At 37.6% G+C, this 26,295-nt stretch overlaps 1 protein-coding gene and 1 pseudogene across 1 annotated transcript; both read left to right on the top strand.

Moving 5' to 3' along the window:
• The first annotated feature begins 1,311 nt into the window (after positions 1-1,311).
• LOC127504468 (E3 ubiquitin-protein ligase TRIM39-like) lies at positions 1,312-14,556 on the top strand. Its single transcript, XM_051879075.1, has 7 exons — positions 1,312-1,388; positions 2,129-2,682; positions 6,447-6,533; positions 7,413-7,646; positions 7,903-8,050; positions 12,606-12,632; positions 12,755-14,556. The coding sequence occupies exons 2-7, from the start codon at positions 2,131-2,133 to the stop codon at positions 13,285-13,287; spliced, it is 1,581 nt and encodes a 526-aa protein (XP_051735035.1). The 5' UTR covers positions 1,312-1,388; positions 2,129-2,130; the 3' UTR covers positions 13,288-14,556.
• LOC127504472 (E3 ubiquitin-protein ligase TRIM21-like) lies at positions 7,501-25,544 on the top strand (annotated as a pseudogene).
• The last annotated feature ends 751 nt before the right edge of the window (positions 25,545-26,295 follow it).

Here is a 26,295-nt window from a genome sequence, read left to right as displayed (position 1 = left end):
ATTATCTTTGTTGATTCAGTACTTAAGTACCGTTTTCTTCTCAGTTGATTGTCGGTTGTTGTATGTTTTATACACCGTTGCGCTCCCTTATCTTCTCTGTTTAAATAAACCTGTTTCTACATTTCATCTTCAGTCTTCATCCCATATCAACTTTATGACTGTCATTTTATATAATTACACATTAAATAATCATAAAATAAATGCACAAAATATATAAATTAAATAGTTTTCATTCACTCACCCTGCTGAACTGTTGTGACTTCAAATAAAAAATGTTATGACTGCAATGACTAATAAAATTATACTGTAAAGAAAAACAGTGATTTTGAAAATAATGTATAGCATAGTAATTAAAGCAAGTGACTTTTAAAGCAACTCTTGAGTGATTTAAAAAACAATCTTTCTTGTAACGTACTGCAGACAAATGTCATGAAAAGAAAACAACATTAAAGAAACTTGAATAATCTGATAACTGTAAGAATAACTGCCATGTCAACTTATCAAATATTAGAATTTGTGTACACACTTTTTTTTCTTCTTTTTTTAACATGCCTTCATTTATTTTTCGCTTCGGTAACACTTCAGAATAACTCACGCTATGAAGCATTAGTTAAGCATTAGTAAATAGTTAGTTCATAATTTATAAAGCATTAATAGACATTAATAAGCAGTTTATAAATACACCTATAAATGCTTTGTTCTTGATTTATAAGCATATCTATAATGTGTTTAATAATTGTATTTTCATACTTTATTAATGATCAATTTATCATTTCTAAATTAAGTATTACATTATTTACAAACCAGTTATTTAGGAGTTGTCAGTGGTTCATAAGATAATTTATAAAGTGTAAGTAAATGATTAATAAACTATTTAAACATACATTTATACATCTTATTATTTAGACATATAGTAATAGTTACTCAGTGTGTTAATAAATGCTTTATTAATACATATTCCTACTGTAATTCATGATTAAATCAGGTAGTTACAAAACATTTAGAAGTGGTCAGTTAACTATTTTTGTGAGCTCATCTAAAGTGAGGACTATTCATGCCTCGTAAAGCTTTATAAAGGAGATTTAAGACCCAGGAAATAACAGAAGATTTCACTGTGAATGTGTTTAGTGTGTCGTTTCTATCAAGCTGCAATTGTGTAAACTGTGAAAACTTGATATTCTAAAAGTTTCTAACACTTTTACAATCTCAGCAGGGATGAATTATGAACTTTTCCATATTCATGATTATGGGCGGATCTATAGCATCACTGCAAGTGTGTAAAAGACTTCAGTGAAAGTGAAATTAACAGATGAACAAGACGCTTCATCAAACAGCACTTCATTTCAGAAACTCTGAAATCAACGACTAGATCTGATATTCACTCACAGGTAAATGATGGAAATGTAAGAGCTTGTTCAGTAGTTCAATAGCATGAAGCAGCATCAGATTGTTGGTAGAAGTACTGCATGTCATTTTGTTTTTGTTTTTTTGGGCTGTAAATAAATGTTTGATTATTTGGGGTCATGTCAAACTTTAGACTGTTTAGAAACAGGAAGTACCTGAATTGGTGGCAAAATGAAAAAATCAGAATTAAAAATCAGAATGATGATTTTTCTAGTACAAGTCACAAGTCTTTTAAAGAAAAATGGCACCTGGTGTTTACACGTTTATTTAGTGGGCTATTTGTTTAAAAAAAAAAATAGTTTCTGTGTTGTCTTTTATATGTAAAAAGACCTTTTCATGATGTTGTTGTAAAAACCGATTACATCTGCTGAACTGTGGCTCCCAGAAACACATATTTAGTTTCTGTATTTAGATTCTTCTTCTGCAGCCCAATAGATCTAACTACAGCCGTATGAAGCATCAGGCCTGCAGTCTCAGACTGGAAGTTAGAGGTGGAGCTTATAGGCTCAGTGAGGTTAGGGTTAGTGATGGAGGCACTCAGAGACTGCAGTCATGTATGCCTGCTTTGACTGCTTGACAGTGGTTCATAGTTGTTATAATAGTTTTTAGTAATATTTTTTAGACATGCAACATCCAGTTTAGAACATAAACTATATTACTCAGTGCACAGAACTAGTATTATGAAAGTTCCTTTCCTTCCTATTGTCATTACTTATCTTTTCAGTCATGGCATTCTCCAGTGGTTCAGCAATAAATAAGGAGCTCCAGTGCTCCATCTGTCTGGAAGTGTTCACTGATCCAGTCAGCACTCCATGTGGACACAACTTCTGTAGAACCTGCCTGAGCAAGTGTTGGACAAGCTCTCGGAACTGCTTCTGTCCATTCTGTAAAGAAAAATTCAGCAGAAGACCTGACCTCAAGATTAATACAACACTCAGAGAGGTTGTGCAACACTTTGAGAAGCGCAAACGAGCAGAATCTGAGGTGTTCTGTGACTTCAGTGATGAAAGAAAGCAGAAAGCTGTGAAGTCCTGCCTGACGTGTCAAAGCTCTTACTGTGATGATCATCTGGAGCCTCATCTCAGAGTCCCACGTCTAAAGAAACACAAACTGATCAACGCTGTGGAAAACCTGGAGGATTATATATGCCAGAAACACGAGAGACCTCTGGAGATGTTCTGCAGAGATGATCAGACGTGTGTTTGTCTGTCCTGCACTGAAGGAGAACACAGGAATCACAACACTGTTCCTATAGAGGAGGAGAGTCGAGAGAAGAAGGTAAAGAGTTACAGACAAAACACTTTAACCCTTGTAAGCTTTATAACTTTATAATGATGACACATTGGCTGTTCCTGGTTATTTTTGAACAGTAAGAGTGTAAAGCTTTTTTTTTAAATTAAGTGTTATAAAACTGCTTAAAAATATTTATTTGGACTTTATCCAACAATTTGTTTGGTCAAAGTTTATTATTTCTTTTTAAAATAATTTTGAAGTGTCATTTTTGCAGAAAGGCTAACACTCATAAATCTAATTCACACTGCATCGACAGATGCATATATCTTCTGTGGAAATCTCAGGACCAAAAAATGTTCGTCTAATCATTGTATTCAGTCTGATACAATTTCCCACCTGCCTGTCAACATACAGTGCACAGCATAAATGGGTATACCCCCTCCTCTGAAAGTCAGCGATTACTTAGAAGACATGTTAGGGTTCTTTAGAGATCAATTACCAAAGAAACATGTCAAAATTATTCAGGAAAATAAGATTTTCTTATCAAGATGATAAAATGTTGTGTAGCAAAAATGAGTACACCCTCCTAAAAGTTACTAAATAAAACGAAACAAAAAAAAATTAAAGGCAGGAACACACCAAACCGACGGTCGGCCGTCGGGCAGTTTTTGTTCATTGGCATGGAAATTAGCATGTATAAACCTTTACTAAACTATTTAATAATCAAGTAAAAAAGAATTTATACCTGTATGATATTATGCTGTAGCCACATTGGACCAGCGGTTTGGAAAATGGATGTATGATTCAGCTGCGGGCAGAGAAGTTAGAGTTGGCCTCTAGGGCTGTGTCAAAAAAGGCAGAACGTTCAGTAATGGTCTCCGTGGCCATAACAGGGCAGTCAGGAAAGTCAGGAGTAATGTCCATGACAAAGCAAGCAGAGGCTTTAAGCTTGGCCTCTATGGCAGAGTCTCGGGACCATAGAACGGCCTCTCTGGCTGAGACAACTTAGGCAGGGAGTTCATAGGTGACCTAGATGGTTCTGACAGGACAGATTCATTGTTCATAGGTGACCTCCATGGTCGTATCTATGCAGACAGTTCAAAGTTCATAGGCAAGCTTCATGGTCGTGACAGGACAGGCAGAGAGCTCAGGGACGACCACCGTGGTCATATCTAGGCAGGTAGTGATTTTAGGGACAACTTCTGTGGTCATGACAGGAAAGGCAGACAGTTTAGCTCTGGCGTGGCCACCTTGACGGCTGGAGACTCTGGCGTGGTGACCATGATGTCTGAAGATTCTGGATTTGGAACCATCGGACTGGAAACCATGCTACATGGCCACCGGAGCTTGATGCACACTAGTTAAACAAACATTAGAACAGACAATGGATACTGGGAAGTGAAGTTCATAATGGAAAAGCCCAAGAATAAGGAGGAGTGCCCTCCGTGGAGATTAAGGCACTCCAGCTGGCGGATGTGACAGCTGTAACCGTAATTACAAGATGGCAACCTGTGACATTCTAACCGAGCTGTTCATGTCCTCAGACTCTGATTTATGCGTTTCTATGTCAACACTATCAACGGCAAAATGAATCTGCAGCAGTCAGGTGGTACAAGTAAGAGCTCTGTAAGTTGTTTGTATTCATTATTATTGTAATGTTATGTGCTTTGAGACATGAGGTAATTTAACGCAGTCTCTCGTGGTTATTTGGAGACGTTCTTGAGGGTGGGATCTCATGCTTTCAAAGACTATCTTGCTATTGCTAGCCTTTTTTGAAATTGCCTACCCAAGGGTAGATCATTTTCGGAGAGGCTAGCAATAGCGAGTTAGCTTTGAAAGCATGAGATCCCACCCTCCCTTCAGAGCGTCTCTAAAGCCACGCCCCCTCCAACAGGTGGCATCAGGTGACAAATAGGTGTTAAAATGGAGAGAAAAAACAACCTTGGGAGAAACCAGGCTTAGTCGGGGGGCCAGTTCTCCTCTGGCGAACAGTGCTTTGTTACGATTCAGGTAGCTATCATAAGTCCGATAGGATCGCAACATTCAAAGTATTTATTCCAGTTCAATCCAGTTGAGGATCGTATTCATCACGCCGGTATGGACGGTTTGTTGAGGAGCTGTGTCACTGGCTGTCGTGTCGATGAGGCCTTCACAGTGGATGATCTAGTTGACTCAATCTCTGCTGATACTTCAGGGGTGCGTTGTGGTCATGTCAAGGCGCAGGTCCTCGATCTCACCTGGATACGGCCCGGATCCGGTTGACTACGGTAAACCTCGGGATAAACAGAAAGACTAATATTAGCGTAGATGCCATTCATCTTCTGATGTAAGGAGTACATCTGGTGTTATAGGAAGTGTTCCTGGTTCCGGCTGACCTAACTTATGCAGCCTAATAATCCTTTAACGGATTTGAAAATATAAATTGATAATGTGTTATGTGTATGCCAGGTTAAAGAGATGTGTTTTTAGTCTAGATTTAAACTGACAGAGTGTGTCTGCTTCCCGAACAATGCTAGGAAGATTGTTCCAGAGTTTAGGTGCCAAATAGGAGAAGGATCTACTGCCTGCGGTTGATTTTGATATTCTAGGTATTATCAGCTGGCCTGAATTCTGAGATCGCAATAGACGTGAAGGACATAACATTAAATAATAATGAACGTAAACCACCGGACTGCTGCAGATTCATTCCAGCTTTAATAATGTTGCCATTGAAACACAGACTGAGGGATATGATTGGACAAACATTTTATGGTCCTAGGCCTTCCACAAAAGTTATAAATATCCAGCATTAGCGTCAGTTCTGGCAGGTCATGCCAGTCAAGCTCGCATCAGCTGACTCCCAGGTGACTCACGTCTACCTATAGGAATACGACGCCTATCACAGCATCCATATATAAGCTCCTCAGTATTATCAGCAGCTATCACGTTTCTCAGAAGCTAATTACCCTCCTCCATCCCCAGCTCCTCCTCTCTTCAGTCAGGGTTGGCTTTATGATTCCCCTGAATCAAACTAATTTTTGAAAAATGTGTACATGTTAAATTATTGACATTAATTATATCTGTATATTGGTTCTGTTCTGTTTACCCTAGGGGCGTTATTGCTGCGCTCCCTGCTCTTATCCCTACTAGGCTGCATGGATGTGCAGGGAGTTCTTGCCCAGAACAGAATCCTGCCAATACAAACTCTATGCAATTATCAATCATATTTGACAATAGTGGTCCTGACAGAAACATATAAATACATTTAGACCACTTAACTTAAGGTGATGAGACACAGCCAACAACTGGCCAATGTAATGCATGTAAACTGTAATTAAGCCATTGCATGTTTTCAGTTAAATACTCAAAAGACGGAGTCTTATTTACCAGAGAAACAAGCGCGCCGCCATCTTTAGAATATTGTCTTTGAACTTCCGTTTTCACGGTAGCTCTGTATATGTCAAAAGACAACGAGCGCAGCGCTGAAAAGGGGCGGAGCTACATAAGGTCTATACACCGGATCCGTCTGGACTAAACGCCTACGGTACAAAATTTTGGCGTATACAGCTAAACGTGTCTCCGTGTGGACGGGCTCCTAGTGATGTGAAGAGACTTTCAACCAGCATAAATTTTCTTTTTTTTTTAACCAAATCACCTACCCTGCCTTTACGCTGCAAATTGTTTTTTATTATATAGCTGCTAAAACTTTTAAGAATAAAAATGTTATCCTCATAGACATTAACTAAAAGCCACAAAATTTTAAATTAATTTGCTCTTTTAATGAGATATTTTTTCAGAGGATGAAGTTATCTGTTTTTCTCTGTATGTAGATTAATTTGGCTAATAGACATCATCAGATGATACAGGACAGAATAAAAAAGATTCAAGAGATCCAGGACTCAGTAGAGCTGAGAAAGGTGAGTAGAAGTTAAAACATTGTAAAATTGATAATGCATTATAATATAATATCTGCTTAATAAATGTTCTGGATTAAATTTATAAAACTTAATCTGTTAACTGTCATCCCCCTTTTTGAGAATATACTTAAAAATGCACTTTCCAAACTTAATTGGTTGAAGAATGCTTTGGAATATAGAAATAAGTTTGGTCTCGTTTTAAAGAAGACAGTCAGCAGATTATTGCTCAAATAAAATCACTTCAAAAAATGAAAGTTATGGAAGTTTAAATTTACTGTAAATCAAATGTACTGTACTAAATATTTTATATTTTATATAAAATATATATTTTACAAAATAATTTTTACTCTAAAATTACTATCTAACCAATTTGTGTTCCAAATTTTATGTTGATATCACAAAAATTGAAGTTCCTATGAGATTTTGTTTAGGCGCTGTACCAAAAATAGCCACCGGGTTTCATGGACATTCTATTGATTTTTTTTTTTTTATGCATTGTCCTGTAACAAATTTATACATTTCTGTCCAAATATCACAAAACAGTTGGCAGATATGGAACCATGAGACTTTCCAACGATAAGTGTTTTGTCAAGATTAGAAAAGATTTTTATTATAAAGTAGTTAAAATAAATTTTGTAATACAAAACCTGACACCACACACTACGAGAAGAGCTTACTAAAAGAATTTAAAGTACCATTTTCCGATTTCAAAATAGTTTTCACAGGATGAATCTTGAGTTTGTAAGCTTTCGAATGATATATAGTTTGTCAACATTAGATCAGGTTAAGTATAGGATATAATTGTTTTAAATATGCAGTGGCAAATGGGCCCACCGGTGGGCCAGTGACATGAATCTACTAATTGATCTCATTTATCAGAGAAACACAGAGAAAGAGAAGTCCTTCAGTGTTGAGCTCTTCACAGATCTGATCCGCTCCTTTGAGAGATGTCAGTCTGAGCAGCTGAAGATGATGGAGGAACAGCAGAAAGCAGCAGAGAAACAGGCTGAAGATCTCATTAAAGAGCTGCAGCAGGAAATCACTGAGCTGAAGAAGAGAAACACTGAGCTGGAGCAGCTCTCACACACTGACGATCATCTCCACCTCATACAGGTCTGTGAACATCTGTCTAATCATGTACTGTATTACAGGACAAACACTGTTACCAAACCTGATGAGCTGATTGACCATTTTATTTGTACTAGTCTTTTAGAAATTGTACAAAAGAGACATATAAAGTAATAAAAACATAAATAGTCAAATTTGAAAAAATAGTTAATAGTTAACTGTGTTAGAAAGGTACCCAGTAAAATATATTAACTTTAAATATAAAAAATAACATATTTAACAGTCCTCTCTCCTGCTGTAGATGTGCTCATTCCTGTTCAGTCTTCCACACACCAAGAACTGGACTGAGATCAGGATTGACTCTGATGTGAATGCGAACTCTCTGTATAGAGTTGTGACTCTACTGAGGAAAACTCAAGAGACACTGAATAAAAAAATCAGGCAAACTGGTATGTGAATATCAAATACAGTAGTTTTTTTTTTGTCAGTAACTAAGAAAATATTTTTTCAAGGAATATTATGGGTTAAATGCAATTTAAAGCTGCAGTCCGCAACTCTTTTTGGTTAAAATGATCTAAAATCAATTTTTGAGCAAGTACATAACCGGCCAGTGTTCAAAACTATCTTCTTACCTTAGCCCAATTCACAACCATAAGCTTATAATGTTTTCTTATTCGGGTGGTACTGGTGGGTTTCCACGAGAAATTTGAGCATGCAACCGTTCATCTTTGCACCACATCATGTCTTTTTACATGAAGGAGTCCCAGCTAGTAGGCTATATCATTTCATTTTCATTTTCATTTTATTTAATCAGGGACAATGCACATTAATAATACATACAATATGTAAAATGCACCAGATTTAGCCAACACTGGCTAATTTTCATTAGTAGTACCTTTTAGCAGGTTGATGTTAAGGACAGGAAGAAAAACATATCAACAAAAAATATTAATACACCAAATTAAGAACAAAAAGAAAATATGAGAGCAGACCACCATACCATATCCATAAGTCACTATAAATGATTACAATTTTGATGGGTCAATAACCATGTTTTCAGTTTTTGCGAGAAACCACAGTTTCCTGTTAAATGTTTTAATTCTTTCAGCTCTACTGGGAGTCTTTTCCACTCATGTGTTCCTTTACAAGCAAAAGATAATTGACCAAAGGTAGTTCTTCTAAATGGCACATTACAATCACCTCTACTACCGGCACGTGTATATCATCCTTTTTTCTGATCTATATAATCCTTAAAAACAGGTGGTGCAAAACCGTTTAAGATCTTAAAAATAAGTACCAAATCAGCAAATTGAATCAAATTTTCTCAACTCAAAATAGAAAACTTAGTTAATATGTTTCAATGGTGAAAACTAAAAATAATTTCAACTGGTTTAAGAAAAGAGTTATATGTTTGAGTCCAGGTAGTCATGCAATATGTAATATGAGGAAAAATCATTGAATTCATGATGAATAAAACTGCTGCTATGTTAGTCAAACTATTTCTAATAAATCTGAAATTTGCTAGATTATATTTCGCTGTATTTACCACTTTCTTCACATGTTTTTTTTAAGAAAGTTGAGAATCCAGTAGTAATCCTAAATATTTAAATTCATGTACAACCTCAAGTTTATGTTCCTGGACAAATACATCTGCTTTCACATCATAATCTAAAAAACATACAAACAGTTTTTCTGACATTAAGATGCAAATGTGAATTGATAATCCATTGTGCAACTTGATTTATGGTGTCAGTCAATTTCTGTGCAGCCTGTTGTTGACTTTTTGCATGTACATACAACACAACATCATCCGTACATTTGACAAATAACATCTGGAGGACATACATTTGGTAAATCATTTACATACATATAAAAGAATAATGGACCTAAAATAGAACCTTACAAAACCCCAATATTATAATCCAAGTAATCTGATGTCGCATTTATAACCCGTACACATTGTTTTCTATTTTCTAGATAAGATTTAAACCACATAACGAAGGAAAAATTCCTTGTGCTATCGATAGATTAATAATCTGAGTTAGAGGTCCGGTAAATAATTCTTTATGAGTTTTTAAGAAAAGAGTATCTAATCCATATTTATCTTTAGCTGTTGAATTTTTAAGAGAACTAATTATTCTATCAACTTCTCTATTTGACACCTTTTTAAGAGTAAACTTGGACAAGACACCATCCATCGATTCAATACATGGAATATCTAGACAAGTAGACTTAGTAAGAACACTTATTACATCTACAAAATGATTATTAAAAGTATTTGCTATCATAGCATAATCGCTAATTTGTTTTCCTTCTATCTCTAGTTCTATATTTCTCACTGATTTTTTTACATTTTCCTGTTAAATTTCTCAAATTTTCCCATATCAGTTTAGTATTTCCTTTTCCCTGCTCTATTATAGAAATGTAAAAATGTGCTTTTGTTTTTCTAATCTCGTTTATTACTCTATTTCTTAATTTATTAAAATTTCACTTCTCACATTCCATCTTAGATTTTAAAAACTGTTTCAGTGCGTTACCTCTTTGTTTCATAAGTGACCAAATATTTACATTTAGCCAATTTTTCTTCCTTGGTCTGCTTTTGACTTGTCTCATAAAACTATTCACAGTAGTTTGAATAACATCCATTAGAATTTATATCGCTTTCAACACAATTTTGACACAATTTTGAGAAAAATGTTCTTCCCACTTTATATCTTCTAATCCCCCTTTTAAGTGGTTTAAATCACTTTTTGGTATTCTAAAATTCCATGTTTTTCTATTCATAGTCTGATGGCTAAACCTCTTCTTTGTCAGTTTTCTTACTAAAGGTTAAATTATGATCTGACAATTCTGTAATCATATTAAAAGTCTTAAATAAGTGATCAGGTTTATTTGTAAAAATTAAATCAATTTGTTTTTCAGACGATCTAGTTATTCTTGTGGGTCCTTTTACAAGCTGCTTCAGATCGATGTTACTAGTTATATTTTTCAGTTTCTTCATGTGAGGATGCTTCAGGTGCACATGAACTTTAATGACATCCCATTCTTAATCCGTAGGGTTTAATATGGAGTTGGCCCATCCTTTGCAGCCTACAACAGCCTCAACTCTACTGGGAAGGCTTTCCACAAGGTTTAGGAGTGTGTTTATGGGAATTTTTGACCATTCTTCTAGAAGCGCATTTGTGAGGTCAGGAAGTGATGTTGGCGAGAAGGCCTGGCTCGCAGTCTCCGCTCTAATTCATCCCAAAGGTGTTCTATTGGGTTGAGGTCAGGACTCTGTGCAGGCCAGTCCAGTTCCTCCACACCAAACTCGCTCATCCATGTCTTTATGGACCTTGCTTTGTGCACTGGTGCGCAGTCATGTTGGAACAGGTAGGGGCCATCCCCAAACTGTTCCCACAAAGATGGGAGCATGAAATTGTCCAAAATGTCTTGGTATGCTGAAGCATTAAGAGTTCCTTTCACTGGAACTAAGGGTCAAGCCCAACCCCTGAAAAACAACCCCACACCATAATCCCCCTCCACCAAACTTTCACAGTCAGGCAAGTACCGTTCTCCTGGCAACCACCAAACCCAGACTCGTCCATCGGATTGCCAGACAGAGAAGTATGATTGGTCACTCCAGAGAACACGTCTCCACTGCTCTAGAGTCCAGTGGCGGTGTGCTTTACACCACTGCATCCGACGCTTTGCATTGCACTTGGTGATGTAAGGCTTGGATGCAGCTGCTCGGCCATGGAAACCCATTCCATGAAGCTCTCTATGCACTGTTCTTGAGCTAATCTGAAGGCCACATGAAGTTTGGAGGTCTGTAGCTATTGTCAGCACGTGCTGACCCCGCTCTGTGATTTTACGTGGCCTACCATAGTAGAGTTGCTGTTGTTCCCAATTGCTTCCACTTTGTTATGATACCACTAACAGTTGACCGTGGAATATTTAGTAGTGAGGAAATTTCATGGATGGACTTATTGCACAGGTGGCAACCTATCACGGTACCACGCTTGAATTCACTGAGCTCCTGAGAGTGACCCATTCTCTCACAAATGTTTGTAGAAGCAGTCTGCATGCCTAGGTGCTTGATTTTATACACCTGTGGCCATGGAAGTGATTGGAACACCTGAATTCAAAGATTTGGAGGGGTGTCCCAATACTTTTGGCAATATAGTGTGTAACAATAATAATAATTTGCAAGGACTTGACGTTATCCGAGCTAACCGATCGTTAGATTTAGTCACCACTGGCAGTGCAATTTATTGTGTTTTGGTCAGAACAAAAGTGGCGGACATGTTACTTGTTCAGATGACATTTTCCATTGAAAATTCTTATTTTGGTCATACTAACAAGACGTAGAATCTGTGATTCCAAAGTTTAGGATCCACACCGATGTGGTGATTGACAGCAAACATTAGATTCATCAGCTCTGAGGAGCCGTGCCGACGCAAAACCCACATAAAGTATAAAAAAGTATAAAATGATAATTCCGCTAATAACTGCAGGTATAAAACAGAGATGGCGACAAAGAGGCAAAACTTACGGACTGCAGCTTTAAGTTCAGTTTGTAAAGGATCACACTGTAATCACAACACAACCCTGTCTATGTAAAGTTCTATTAATGTTAATTCATATTAGAGCAGTATTACTTTAATGGCAAGGAAAGGATGCAACTATCCGTATACAAACTATAAAATACATAATCTGTCTAAAAAGATCCGCCCCTCACAAGGACAATTTAGACACTTTACAGCTCAAATAACACATTTTTACTGAATTATTAATAATAGAGCTTTGATAAAAAAAGACAAGCTTCACACTCTCTTAAATCCTCATTATCTTTGTCTCATAAACGTCCATTACAGTATATTTACTGTAAACTCATTCTGCATTATGTTTTACAAAGTGATGGACGATCAACATTTACATTCTACTGATGCTGTTAATAGAGATAAACTTACTGAAATTATTTCTATTAATAATTCATTATTATATTGTCATCTGTGTCCACAGAGTTGAAGTGTGTACAGAAGTATGCAGGTACAGTGATTGACACCATTTTCTTCAATACACTTCAATACTTCGTTTATAATCTGTATTATATACTGTACATCTGAAAATGTTTGTTCTGAAGTTGATTGATAATGTCTGATCTCTCTCAGTGGATGTGACTCTGGATCCTGATACAGCGAATCCATATCTCATCCTGTCTGATTATGGAAAACAAGTCAGTACTGGAGACATTAAGCAGGACGTCCCAGAAAACCCAAAGAGATTTGATGTCTGTTTTTGTGTTCTGTCAAAGCAGGGATTCAGTTCAGGGAGATTTTACTATGAGGTGCAGGTGAAGGGAAAGACTGAGTGGAGTTTAGGAGTGGCCAGAGAATCCATTAACAGGAAGGTGAAGATCACACTGGGTCCTGATAATGGATTCTGGACTGTGATTCAGAGGAATGAGAATCGATATAAAGCTTGTGAAAGTCCATCTGTCTCTTTATCTCTGAAAGTGAAACTTGAGAAGGTGGGAGTGTTTGTGGATTATGAGGAGGGTCTGGTCTCTTTTTATGATGTGAGCTCCAGCTCTCATATCTACTCTTACACTGGTCAGACTTTCACTGAGAAACTCTATCCATATTTTTACCCAGGCTTTAATTCTAAAAACTCAAACCCACTGATCATCACACCTGTCAACTGAAACGAATAAATGAATAAAATAAAATTTGAAAACATACTGTTTTTAGAATATGTAAATAAAAAGGCCCTAAAAAACCCATTAATTATAATTAAATATTTGTTATATGTTGTGAAATGTATCATCACAGTTACATTTGAATGGCCATTTTGGAGTCTATATTTTCTAATCAACACAATGATTTGTTTGCTTATCTTCCATTAATATTTTGCTTTTGCTTTTCAAATCTGCTATGAAAATTTACATTCCCAATCTGTGTCTCCAAACTCGGTCCTGGAGGGCCACTGTCCTGCAGAGTTTAGCTCCAACTTGCCTCAACACACCTGCCTGGAAGTTTCTAGTATGCCTAATTAGACCTTGATTAGCTGGTTCAGGTGTTTAACTGGGGTTGGAGCTAAACTCTGCAGGACAGTGGTCCTACAGGACAGAGTTTGAAAACCCCTGCTTTATACGGAAAAAAACGTTCTTCAACACTTGTGACAGTAGGTTCTGGAACTTGATCTTGACTGTCAACTGTTTACCCACCACAGAGTCCTCTAGAGGCTAAAACAGTACAAACACAATCAGTGGATGTAGAGCTTCTTTTTGTGATGAACTGAATTCACCTGCAGTGTTTTGATTCAAGTAAAAGCAAAGCTGAAGTTAAGGCAAAACCCTTTTATAACAGGACAGAAATTAGGAAAACTAAAAAGATGCAAATCATTTTTGTTCTAAAAGAAATTTCTAGTGTATATTTAACTGATAATCACCATACAAAGTTCATTTTCTCTCAGCTGCTACTCTCAAATCTAAATTACAGTTGAGAGCTAAGATGGAGGGAATTAATTTAGTCTGTTCCTTATTTAACCATGATGACTTCAGAAGACTTGGAATGGGAAACTAGTGCTTATATTTTTCAATATACTGCAATATATGCATTGACCCTGTATGGCTTGGCTATATATTGATACATATAAAATATTAAGAAAATATCAAAAAATAGCATTGCATGTAATATTCATAAATGTTTATCCTTTATTGTGTACATATATTGCACATACATGTTCCCATATAAATGTGAAAGTACACACGTACACACATTCACAGAATGAGCTAGAATAGCTTGCTTTGCTTTTTCGTGTTAAAGAAGAGTAAAAATTAAAATTAAATGTTATTTCTGTCAGAGATCTGTGCATGTTTAATGTTGTAATATTTTGGAATTTAAAAGGTTTTCTGGTATGTCTTGTTGTGGTTAGAGATGGGCAGTATTTTAATTAAATGTATTTAAGATACGCATTACTTTTGAGTGTTTTGTAATTTGATTTTCTTTAACAAAAAACAAAATCAAATGTAATTTCTAATTAAATACTTTGTATTTAAAATACTTAGTCAAACTTTCATCACCAGGCTTGAAGGTAGGGTAGTTTTCGGAGAGGCAAGCAATAGCGAGCTAGCTTTGAAAGCATAAGATCCCACCCTCTCCAACAGCAGGGAGCAAACAAAAGCATCACGAGAGACGGCGTTAAACTACCTCATATCTCAAAGCACAAAACATTACAATTGCAATCAGGATGTGAAGAGACTTTCAACCAGCATAACAAAAAAATATTTCTGGCACAAATCACCTACCCCGCCTTTAATAGGACTACCAAATAGCCTATCACAGTTTTTTGACAAGATGCAAGTAAATCACGTGACACATCTGTTGGATCCATTCCAGCATGCTTATTGTGAACAAGGTCAGGAGCAAGTAAAGAAGCTGCTTTTGTGCTCAGTCAAACTAGTATCTAAAATAGATATTGTTCACTAAATGTCATTATAAAGATGGAAGATTTGAACTTGTGAATTGACTTGCTAGCTAAAGAGTGACGTGCACTGATGTGCGGATCGCAGTTATATCCGCAGGCGGCTGGGTCAAGTAATAAAGATAACATTCTGATTAAACTGCGGGTGAAAACAGTCAGTCGTGTCTTGAATTAATGTAACCATTTGGGTGAAAACTGGATGTGTGTCAGTATATTCGGTCCGTGCGTTCGTTCTTAAAGTGACAGCAGCCTAATAAACCTGCTGCCGTCTGTCATTAATTTTATTCAAGCAACAAAAGAAAAAGACAAAATCACTCACTGCTCCGGAGTGAATAACTTTAGTATCTTTATAAGGCTCATCAATCTATATTTAATTTATACAGTGAGGACTGTGCAGTGTTTTTACATTTGATTATTCAATTTCTGTATTATTTCTCACTTGAATTCTACTATTAAATAATTGTTAGTGCTTAACAACTGAGAGCAACTCTCTCTTACGTGTATCAAACTCCACTGTTACTCTCACACTTCAGCTGACTGCGAGTAAATTTTGTTTGTATTTTTGTATTTTAAAATTACAAATTACTTGTATTTTAATCGAATACATTTTTCACAGTAGTGTTTTGTATTTTATTTAAATACATTTGATGAGTAAGTATTTGTAATTTGTAATACTTTTTGATATATTTGTGCCTGTGGTTAGGTTGACGATTGGCCAAACACCATGCAGGTGTGCCTGTGCTATTGTTAACTAGCTTGAAAATATGAAACATGTAATAAGAAATACATTACATTATATATTTCTATATATGTGTGTGTTTATAATGCATGAGTTAATGTATCTGCAATATATTTATATATGCAGTACTATATCTTATCACATGTACATCTATATATTATGAAGTGTATTACTGAATATAAAATTACATACATTATGATATATTTTTCAATATTTGAAAAGTGGTAATTCCTTAAGTATTATTAATTTTATTGTAATATATTAACACAATATATTATTCTATATATTGTCAAATTCATTTAATATATTGATTTTCTTTGCGTAAAGGTGATCGACCAGATGATGCATGGATTTAAACTTATAAAATATTGAACTTTGTGTACACACATTGTTTAACATGCCTTCATTTATTTATTTATTTATTTATTTTTTGCTACTTGTCAAATAGCTTTATATTTTGTGTTGTTTTACCTTTGTGCCAGACCCAGGAAATCACAGAAGACTTCACTGTGAAACATGTGTAGTGTGCGTCTTTCTATCAACTGCATTTGTGTAAACTGTGATAACTTGATATTATAAACGTTTCTTACACTGTTACACACTGAGCAGGGGTGAATTATGAACTGTTCCATATTCATGATTATAGGGGACTATGTGACATCACTGCAAAAGGCTTCAGTGAAAGTGAAACTAAACAGATGAACAGCTTCAACAAACAACATTTCTGAAACTCTGAAATTAACAACCAGATCTGATATTCACTCACAGGTAAGAGATGGAAATCTTCTTTCAGAGCTTGTTCAGTAGTTTAATAGCATGAACAGGGATCTACACTTATATTTGTTTTTAGGAGCACTTATGCTTATCATTTAAAAAAATCTAGGAGCAAAGTCAAAAATTTAAAAGCACCTTCTGATCAATGACAAAAATTAACCTTGCCATTATGAGGCCATATTTGACTCCTTAAAATGATAAATGTCATCTGTTGTGTCAAACTGATACATTTATATTTATAAATTGAGTTAGAATAATAAGACACAATCAGGAAGAATAAGTTATCAATCAAATGAAATCAGTATCAACAAAATTCAGCGGCATCCACAGTCTTTGTCACTGAATATTTCATTCAATCGATTCGTTCAAACGGCTGATTCATTCAGGAATAAAGCAAGCGAACGGGCGTTTCTCAATAGCAAGTACGCAAAGTAAGACACAATGTAATTAAGCGATTTATTGTGCATTGTTGGCAGCTTCACAGAATATAAAGGAACATTGTGTGAGATCGCAATGAACTGAAAAATTGGCAGCGTTTTAGTGACTGAAAAGGGAGTGGTCTTGGCCCGCTTTCTAGGCTACAGCCTATATAATCCATTTAATAAAACTGTTGTTTCTCGTGATGCAAAGAGGACCGACGGCCAACTGGATGCTGCAAAGCTTCGGAAGGGCATATATGCTGGATTCTGCACGGGACAGAATATAACATGTTAAAATAACGCATTAAAGCAATGTAAAGGCAGACTAATAGATCAATAGAAAAATATTCATAGCAGAATGTTTTGAAATTCTATTCCAATTATCAAAAAAGAAAGAAAAGTGATGACTTGTCAATAATCTTAAAGGGTTAGTTCACCCAAAAATGAATTTTTTGTCAATAGTAGCTAGCTACTCCCGTAAGACCTTCTTTCATCTTCAGAACACAAATTAAGATATTTTTGATGAAATCCAAGAGTTTTTTTTTATCCTCCATAGAAAGCAACGAAATTACCACATTCAAGGTCCAGAAAAGTAGCAAAAACATTGTTAAAATAGTTAACGTGACTACAGTGGTTCAACCTTAACGTTATAAAGCAACGAGAATACTTTTATTCTCATTTTGAGAAGCCCAAGTAGTCACTGATGCTTTGGGCACAAGGAGGAGGGGGCTAAGTGACCATGTTTTCACCTCCCAACCCTCTGTTCAGTTCAGAGCATTGAAGGCGCTGTGTTTGTTGTCGGTACTGGGTCCTCCCCACCATTGGTATGCGTGCCCCGACTTCCTCGCTGTCAAAGCGAGCCAAATAAAAAACAAACACCACAATCCTGCTGCAAGCGTGAGCCTCTCGCCACAGTGCAGCAAGCTATTGCTCTGTAGATCTGTGGCTCTCGTACCCCTTGCTGCCAGGAGCGAGACTTGGAAAGCCATTCCTGGCATGTCAAATTGGGTTTTAGAGACAATAAAAAGGGGTTACTTGCTCCAATTCACTCGCAGACATCCCCCATCATTAAGCACCCCCAGGCTATGGAGGTCCATAAATTGCATAATGAAAGTTGCTCTTTTCAGCAATGTAGATGATATATTTCCATTATTTATCTTTTCAGTCATGGCATCCTCCAGTGGTCCAGCACTAAATGAGGAGCTCCAGTGCTCCATCTGTCTGGAAGTGTTCACTGATCCAGTCACCACTCCATGTGGACACAACTTCTGCAGAACCTGCCTGAGCGAGTGCTGGACGAACACACAGACCTGCTTCTGTCCATTCTGTAAAGAAATATTCAGCAAAAGACCTGATCTCAAGATTAATACAACACTCAGAGAGGTTGTGCAACACTTTAAGGAGAAGCTCAAACTAGGAGAATCTGAGGTGTTCTGTGACTTCTGTGATGAAAGAAAGCAGAAAGCTGTGAAGTCCTGCCTGACGTGTCAAAGCTCTTACTGTGATGATCATCTAGAGCCTCATTTCAGAGTCCCTCATCTAAAGAAACACACTCTAATCAATGCTGTGAAAAATCTGGAGGATTATATATGCCAGAAACACGAGAAACCTCTGGAGATGTTCTGCAGAGATGATCAGACGTGTGTTTGTATGTTCTGCACTGAAGGAGAACACAGGACTCACAACACTGTTCCTATAGAGGAGGAGAGTCAAGACAAGAAGGTAAAGAGTTAAAAACTAAACATTTTAACCCCTATAACCTTTTAAGGATGATTGGCTGTTCCTGGTTATTTTTGTACAGTAAGGGCCAGATTTACTAATCAAGGCAAATTAGTGTTAGACCGCAATACCTAAAAAGCGCTGATGGGAGTGGAAAGTTTTGCTCATTATCTACTGACGACATGCAAATTAAAGAACCCAGACGAGCCGGATCATTTCCATAATGACCAACGCAATCTACCAAAAGCAGACCAAATTAAGTCTCGTTTAAGACATGTTTTTTTTGGCGGGCAATAAAAAATGCCGCAAAATAATACCAGTAAATTGACTAGTGCAAACCTTAGTAAATCACCTTGCATGATTAATTTGAATACTCTCCTCCCATAAATTTTGCATCTAAAAGGGAAACTCCTACAAATGCATATGCAATAAGATAAGCCACAAAAATAACCCTGTCCACACCTTTTCAGCACCAATTTTTCACTGTCTTTAGTAAAGCCTGACAGTTTTTTTAATGCCAAAAAAGAGTTTGCTCTGGCCAAGCTATTAGTAAATCTGGGCCTATGAGTGTAACTTTTTTAAATGAAGTATTATAAAACTAAATTCCCTGTTCATAAAGAATTCACACTGCACCGACATATGCATATTTCTTCTGTGGTATGATTAACATTTGTTATGATTAACATTTGTTATGATTAACATTTGTTATGCCAGCCATGGAGTTGGCAGTGTGGCAGAGAGTCTCGTAAACAGCATATCCATCATCAGTCCCAGTACTACTCCACTGGTAAGCATCCCATAGGAGGAAAATCCGAGTCTGTGACATCATTTAAGACACCTAAGAAAGTGCCTATTTTTTACTTGTGTAGCCAAGAGGGTCATATCAAACATGTTTGCCCAAAGAATATTGTCAAGCTCTCTCAAGTGTGTTATGTGCCCAGAACTAATGCAGTTCCTGGAAAGAGTGGACTGTCCTTGAAGATGACCACCATAGAAATAAGTGGTAAAGAACTCTGTGCTCTAGTTGACACTGGCAGTGACCAGAATTTGTTACATAGACAGTTTGTTTCACCTGCCATGATTAATCCTTCTGACAAGAAACTGATATGCTGTGTCTATGGCGATGAGAAACTGTTACCCACCGTGGATCTTTAGATCAAAGTACAGAGACAGACTTATCTCCTGGACATCAGGGTAGCAGATAATTTGCTTTATCCTGTGATTCTGAGAAATGATCTAACAGTACTTTTGGATTTACTGCAGCCTGAACAGCTTTGCAATGTTGTAGTCACCAGGGCATGCTGAGGACAATGACTCTGCCGAAAGGTATTTATTCCAACAAGGAATTCTTTATCACCATTTTGAGTCCATAAAACAGCTTGTCGTGCCACAATGTGTTTGAGAGGTAATCCTCAAGTTGAGCCATTCTGTTCCCTGGGCTAGCCACCTAGGAAAACATAAGACCTTAGCTCGAATAAAAAGACACTTCTATTGGCCCGGACTAAGGAGGGATGTGACTCAATAATGTAAGAGTTGTCCTGAGTGTCAGTGAAAAAAGCCCTTACAAAGCTCCACTACAACCTCTACCAATCATTGGTACACCATTTGAGAGGGTATGAATATTGTTGGGCCTGTAGAAAGGAGTCAAGCTGGAAATCGATTTATGCTTGTCATAACTGATTATGTGACCAGATATCCCGAAGTGTTCCTGATGTTAAAGCCAAGTATGTAGCAACATGCTTGATACAACTCTTTTCCAGAGTTGGGTTACCATGTCAAATTCATACTGATCAAGGCACTTTATGTCCACTCTCTTAAAGCAGGTGTATAAACTTCTTGGTATCAAGAGTTTACGTACAACTCCTTACCATCCACAAACAGATGGCCTTACAGAGCATTTCAATCAAACATTACAACAAATGCTTCTGAAGTTCATCAGTGAGTCAGGCACCAGTGGTTGACCTACCTCCTGTTTGCATACAGAGAAGTTCCCCAGACCTCCGCTGGGTTTTCTCCTTTTAAATTATTATATGGACATGAGGTGAGAGGTCCTTTGACCCTGCTTCGAGAACTGTGGAAAGGAACACAGGGTAGCAGGGACCCTGTGAATGTTATCTCTTACGTCGTGCAGATGAGGAAACATTGGAGGCAATGATGAAACTGGCTCAAACTCACATAGCTAAAGCACTAAGGTACCAGAAATCATGGTATGATCGGTCAACTTGTGTTTTAACCCTGGCCAGAAAGTGTTGGTGATGTTGCCGAGTCAAGGGAGCAAACTATTGGCGAAATGGCAGGGTCCATTTGAGATCAAGCGGAAGCTTGGACCCACCACTTATGAAATTGCCACACCAGGCCTGGACCAGCCTAGTAAAGTATTGCTTAAGGAGTGGATTCCTCATCCTGAGAAAGAGCCACAAGTCCTGATGATTCAAAAGGTGATGGAGAAAGAGGAACTGGAAGACCAATATTTGCCTCAGCCAGTCTCAGAATGTTTTAATATATATAATTTGCCAAAGGATCACCAATCACAGGTGAGAGAGCTCTTTGCCACCCTTACCTTTTTTCTGAGTATCCAGGAACTTCCACATTTATTTACCATGAGATTGCGTTGAAAAGTGATGCTTTTGTTAAAAAGATAGGTTATCAAATACCTGAGAGTTTACAGGCCTCCTTGAGGAAAGAGATTGATCTGATGCTGACATTGGGAATCATCGAGCCTTCTAAGAGTGAGTGGTGACCTAGTGGTTTTAGTTCCAAAAAATGATGAAACCTTAAGTATACTTATTATATATACTTATTCTGTATTGATTTTCGATACCTGAACTCTGTCTCTAAGTTTGATTCTTACCCAACTCTTCATATAAGTGACCTAATTGACTGCCTAGGACAAAGCTAGTACCACCATTGACCTCGCCAAAGGATATAATAGCAAATTCCTCTCACTCCTCAATCTTGGGCAGGCGTCTAGAGCAAACTCAGTCCTGGAGGGCCACTGTCCTGCAGAGATTAGCTCCAACCAGCTCCAACACACCTGCTTGACACCAGTTTCTTGTATGCCTAGTGAGACCTTGATTAGCTGATTCAAGTGTGTTTAATTGGGGTTGGAGCTAAAGTTTGCAGGACAGTGGCCCTCCAGGACCAAGTTTGGAGACCTCTGATCTAGAGAGTTGACTGCCTTTAGAACCCCATGGGGGCTATTTCATTTTCGGGTCCTTCCTTTTGGCCTGCATGGGGCTCCAGCCACTTTTCAGAGGCTCATGGCCCAGATATTGCATGGTTTGTCTGTTACAGCTGCCTATTTAGATGACATGTTATCTACAGTGACACTTGGGAACAGCACCCACAATCCCTTAAAGAAATTCTGCGGAGACTCCAACAAGCCGGCCTCACCATCAATCCACTTAAATGTGCTGTGGCCCGAACTGAAATTGAATATCTGGGCTACATCTTTGGTAAAGGGGTGGTCAGACCCCAAATGAAGAAGGTCCAATTCATTCAACAGTGTCTTTTACCTCAAACACGTAAAGAATTAAGATCATTCCTTGGTATGGCAGTCTTTTATAACCGATTTATTCCCAATTTCTATGGCAGAGCAGCAGCCTTAACGGATATGGTGGGCTCAAGATGCCCCAACTGACTTCAGTGGTCTGAGGAAGCAATGACGGCTTTCTAAGACATCCAGACTGCCTTGGGTGAGGACCCTGTGTTGCATAATCCTGACTTTAATAAACCATTTATTGTGCAAACAGATGCTTCTGATCAAGGCATTGGAGCCATGCTACTGCAAGGGCCACCCAATGAACATCAACTTGTGGCTTGTATTAGCCATAACCTCTTCCCAAGAGAAGTCTGATATTCTACAATCGAAAAGGAGTGCTTGGCTGTGAAATGGGCTCTAGATTCCCTAAAATATTATCTGCTGGGAGACAGTTTATTGTGGAAACTGACCATAAGGCTCTACAGTGGTTGGAGAAGATGAAGGACCCAAAAAGCAAAATTACTTGATGGTACTTGGCCATGCAGCCCTTTCGATTTGTTGTCCTGTATGTACCAGGGAAAGCCAATGATACTGACAATGCTGTTAGTGAGGTTCCTAAAGGAGAGGGGAGTGTAATGGCCGATGACCAAGACACAAGGGAAACCAGAATACAGGTGCTCAGAATAGCAGTGTAACACAAAACAAGACTATGCAAACTGAGAATAAAAACACAGGGCTTAAATAGGCAGACTTCAACAAGGGTAATCACACACAGCTGAGCGAAATCATACAATAATGAGAACAGACAATGGATACTGGAAAATGAAGTTCATAATGGGATGTTCATGTTCATAAAGCCCAGGAGTCAGGAGGAGTGCCCTCTGTTGGAAATTAAGGCACTCCAGATGGCGGATGTGATGGTTGTATGTAACTGTAATTAAGAGATGGCAACCCGTGATGTTCTACCCGGAGCTGTTCTCAGACTCAGATTTATGCGTTTCTATGTCCACACTAATGAATCTGCAGCAGTCAGGTGGTACAAGTAAGAGCTCCGTAAGTTGTTTACGTTCATTATTATTGTAATGGATCATATGCTTTCGAAGCTAGCTTGCTATTGCTAGCCTCTCTGAAATTGCCTACCCTACCTTTAAACTGCTAATTGTTTTTTTAATTATTATTATATATCTGCTCAAAGCTGATCTTGTCAACTTTTAAGAATAAAAATGTTATCCTCAAAGACATTAAAAGGTTAGTTCACCCAAAAATGAAAACTGTCCTATAATTTACTCACCCTCATGCCATCCTAGGTGTATATATGACTTTCTTTTGTCAGACACAATCTGAGTTATATTAAAAAATATTCTGGCTCTTCCAAACTTTATAATGGGAGTGAAGAGTAACCAAGATTTTGAAGACCAAAAAAGCACATCCATCCATCATAATAGTAATCCACACGGCTCCAAGGGGCTTGAGGGTGAGTAAATCATGGGATAATTTTTGGGTGGAACATTTTTGGGTGAACTAACCCTTTAACTAAAAGACACAAAATTTTGAATTCATTTTTTTTTTTTTTTTTTTCAGAGGATGAAGTTATCTGTTTTTCTCTGTATGTAGATTAATTTGGCTAAGAGACAAACTGACGTTCATCAGATGATCCAGGACAGAATAAAGAGGATTGAAGAGATCCAGGACTCAGTAGAGCTGAGAAAGGTGAGTAGAAGTTTTGTAAACATTGTAAAATTGATAATGCATTATAATATTTGAATCTGCTTAAAAATGTTCTCAGTTAAATGGATAAAACTTAATAGATGAATCTACTAATTGATTTGATTTATCAGAAAAACATAGAGCAAGAGAAATCATCCAGTGTTGAGATCTTCACTGATCTGATCCGCTCCATTGAGAGATGTCAGTCTGAGCTGCTAAAGATGATGGAGAAACAGCAGAAAGAAGCAGAGAAACAGGGTGAAGATCTCATTAAAGAGCTGCAGCAGGAAATCACTGAGCTGCAGCAGGAAATAACTGAGCTGGAGCAGCTCTCACACGCTGATGATCATCTTCATGTCATACAGGTCTGAGAACATCTGTCTAATTATGTACAATATTACAGGACAAACTCTCTGTTACCAAACCTGATGAGCTGATTGACCATTTTATTTGTACTAGTCTTTTAGAAATTGTACTAAAGAGACATAATGTAATAAAAAAAAACGGCATTTGAAAGGTACTGTGTAAAACATATTAACTTTAAATATAAAAAATAACATATTTAACAGTCCTCTCTCCTGCTGTAGATGTGCTCATCCCTGTGCAGTCGTCCACACACCACAAACTGGACTGAGATCCGGATTGACTCTGATGTGAATGTGAACTCTCTTTATAGAGCTGTGACTCTATACAGCGAGACACTAAAGGAAAAGCTCAGTCAAACTGGTATGTGAATATCAAATATAGTATTTTTTTCAAGGAATATTATGGGTTAAATCCAATTTAAGTTCAGTTTGTAAAGGATCACACTATTTCATAAATGTAAGCATAACACAACTAACCCTGTCTATGTAAAGTTCTATTAATGTTAACTCAATAATTCAATTAATCTGAGATTATTCCTATAAATAATTCATCATTATATTGTCATCTGTGTTCACAGGGTTGAAGTGTGTACAGAAGTTTGCAGGTACAGTGTGATTGACACCATTTTCCTCAATACACAATATAACATAACACTGTAATAATCTGTATTATATACTGTACATCTGAAAATGTTTGTTCTGAAGTTGATTGATAATGTCTGATCTCTCTCAGTGGATGTGACTCTGGATCCTGATACTGCACATCCATATCTCATCCTGTCTGATGATGGAAAACAAGTCTGTCATGGAGACATTAAGCAGAACGTCCCAAAAAACCCAAAGAGATTAGATAAGAGTTATTGTGTACTGGCAAAGGAGGGATTCAGTTCAGGGAGATTTTACTATGAGGTGCAGGTGAAGGGAAAGACTAAGTGGGGTTTAGGAGTGGCCAGAGAATCCATTAACAGGAAGGGGACTATCTGGCTGAAACCTGAGAATGGTGTTTGGACTGTGATTCTGAGGAATGAGAATCAATATAAAGCTTGTGAAAGTCCATCTGTCTCTTTATCGCTGAGAGTGAAACCTGAGAAGGTGGGAGTGTTTGTGGATTATGAGGAGGGTCTGGTCTCTTTTTATGATGTGGACTCCAGCTCTCATATCTACTCTTTCACTGGTCAGACTTTCACTGAGAAACTCTATCCATATTTTAGCCCAGGCTTTAATGATGAAGGTAAAAATTCAAACCCACTTATTATCTCACCTGTCAGCTGAGACAAAAATAAATAAATAAATAAATGCCATTTTCTCTCTCCTCTCCAGCTGTTAACATGGAATTAAATGCTTAAAGTCTTACCCATATGTAATCTTTCTGATGCTCTGCGTTCCCAGTCTTTCTATACCAAGTGTCTCCAAACTCGGTCCTGGAGGGCCACTGTCCTGCAGAGTTTAGCTCCAACTTGCCTCAACACACCTGCCTGGAAGTTTCTAGTATGCCTAATTAGACCTTGATTAGCTGGTTCAGGTTTTTAACTGGGGTTGGAGCTAAACTCTGCAGGACAGTGGTCCTCCAGGACCGAGTTTGAAAACCCCTGCTTTATATGAAACAAAACGTTCTTCAACACTTGTGACAGTAGGTTCTGGAACTTGATCTTGACTGTCAACTGTTTACCCACCACAGCGTCCTCTAGAGGCTAAAACAGTGCAAACACAATTAGTGGATGTAGTTCCCTTTCAGTCTTTCACGTACAACATCACGTCCCGATGAATTAGGATCTCGCCTGAGAGCCTTATCACCTTTGAGTAAAAACTAAATGAGCCAATCCACATTGGCACGCGAGATTTGCATCGCGCGCTCTGCCCCGCAGTGCGGGTATAAAGCAGAACGTCCCAAAAATATATATATGCTTTCATGGATGAGTCATGTACCCACTGCGGGAAGATGACCATCACAGTGTTGCGGTCGAGACTCCAATACCCTAAAAGAGGTGGAGTCCCCTTACCTATGCTCCAATCTAGATCATCC

Source organism: Ctenopharyngodon idella, chromosome 22 (assembly GCF_019924925.1).
Source record: "Ctenopharyngodon idella isolate HZGC_01 chromosome 22, HZGC01, whole genome shotgun sequence".
NCBI classification, from domain to species: Eukaryota; Metazoa; Chordata; class Actinopteri; order Cypriniformes; family Xenocyprididae; genus Ctenopharyngodon; species Ctenopharyngodon idella.
This window is presented reverse-complemented; position numbering and strand designations above follow the sequence as displayed.

Coding starts and splice junctions, on each gene's coding strand:
- LOC127504468 (XM_051879075.1), top strand. CDS start 2,131: ATGGCATTCTCCAGTGGTTCAGCAATAAATAAGGAGCTCCAGTGCTCC. Junction 6,534..7,412: donor ACTCAGTAGAGCTGAGAAAG/GTGAGTAGAAGT, acceptor CTCATTTATCAG/AGAAACACAGAGAAAGAGAA. Junction 7,647..7,902: donor ATCATCTCCACCTCATACAG/GTCTGTGAACAT, acceptor CTCCTGCTGTAG/ATGTGCTCATTCCTGTTCAG.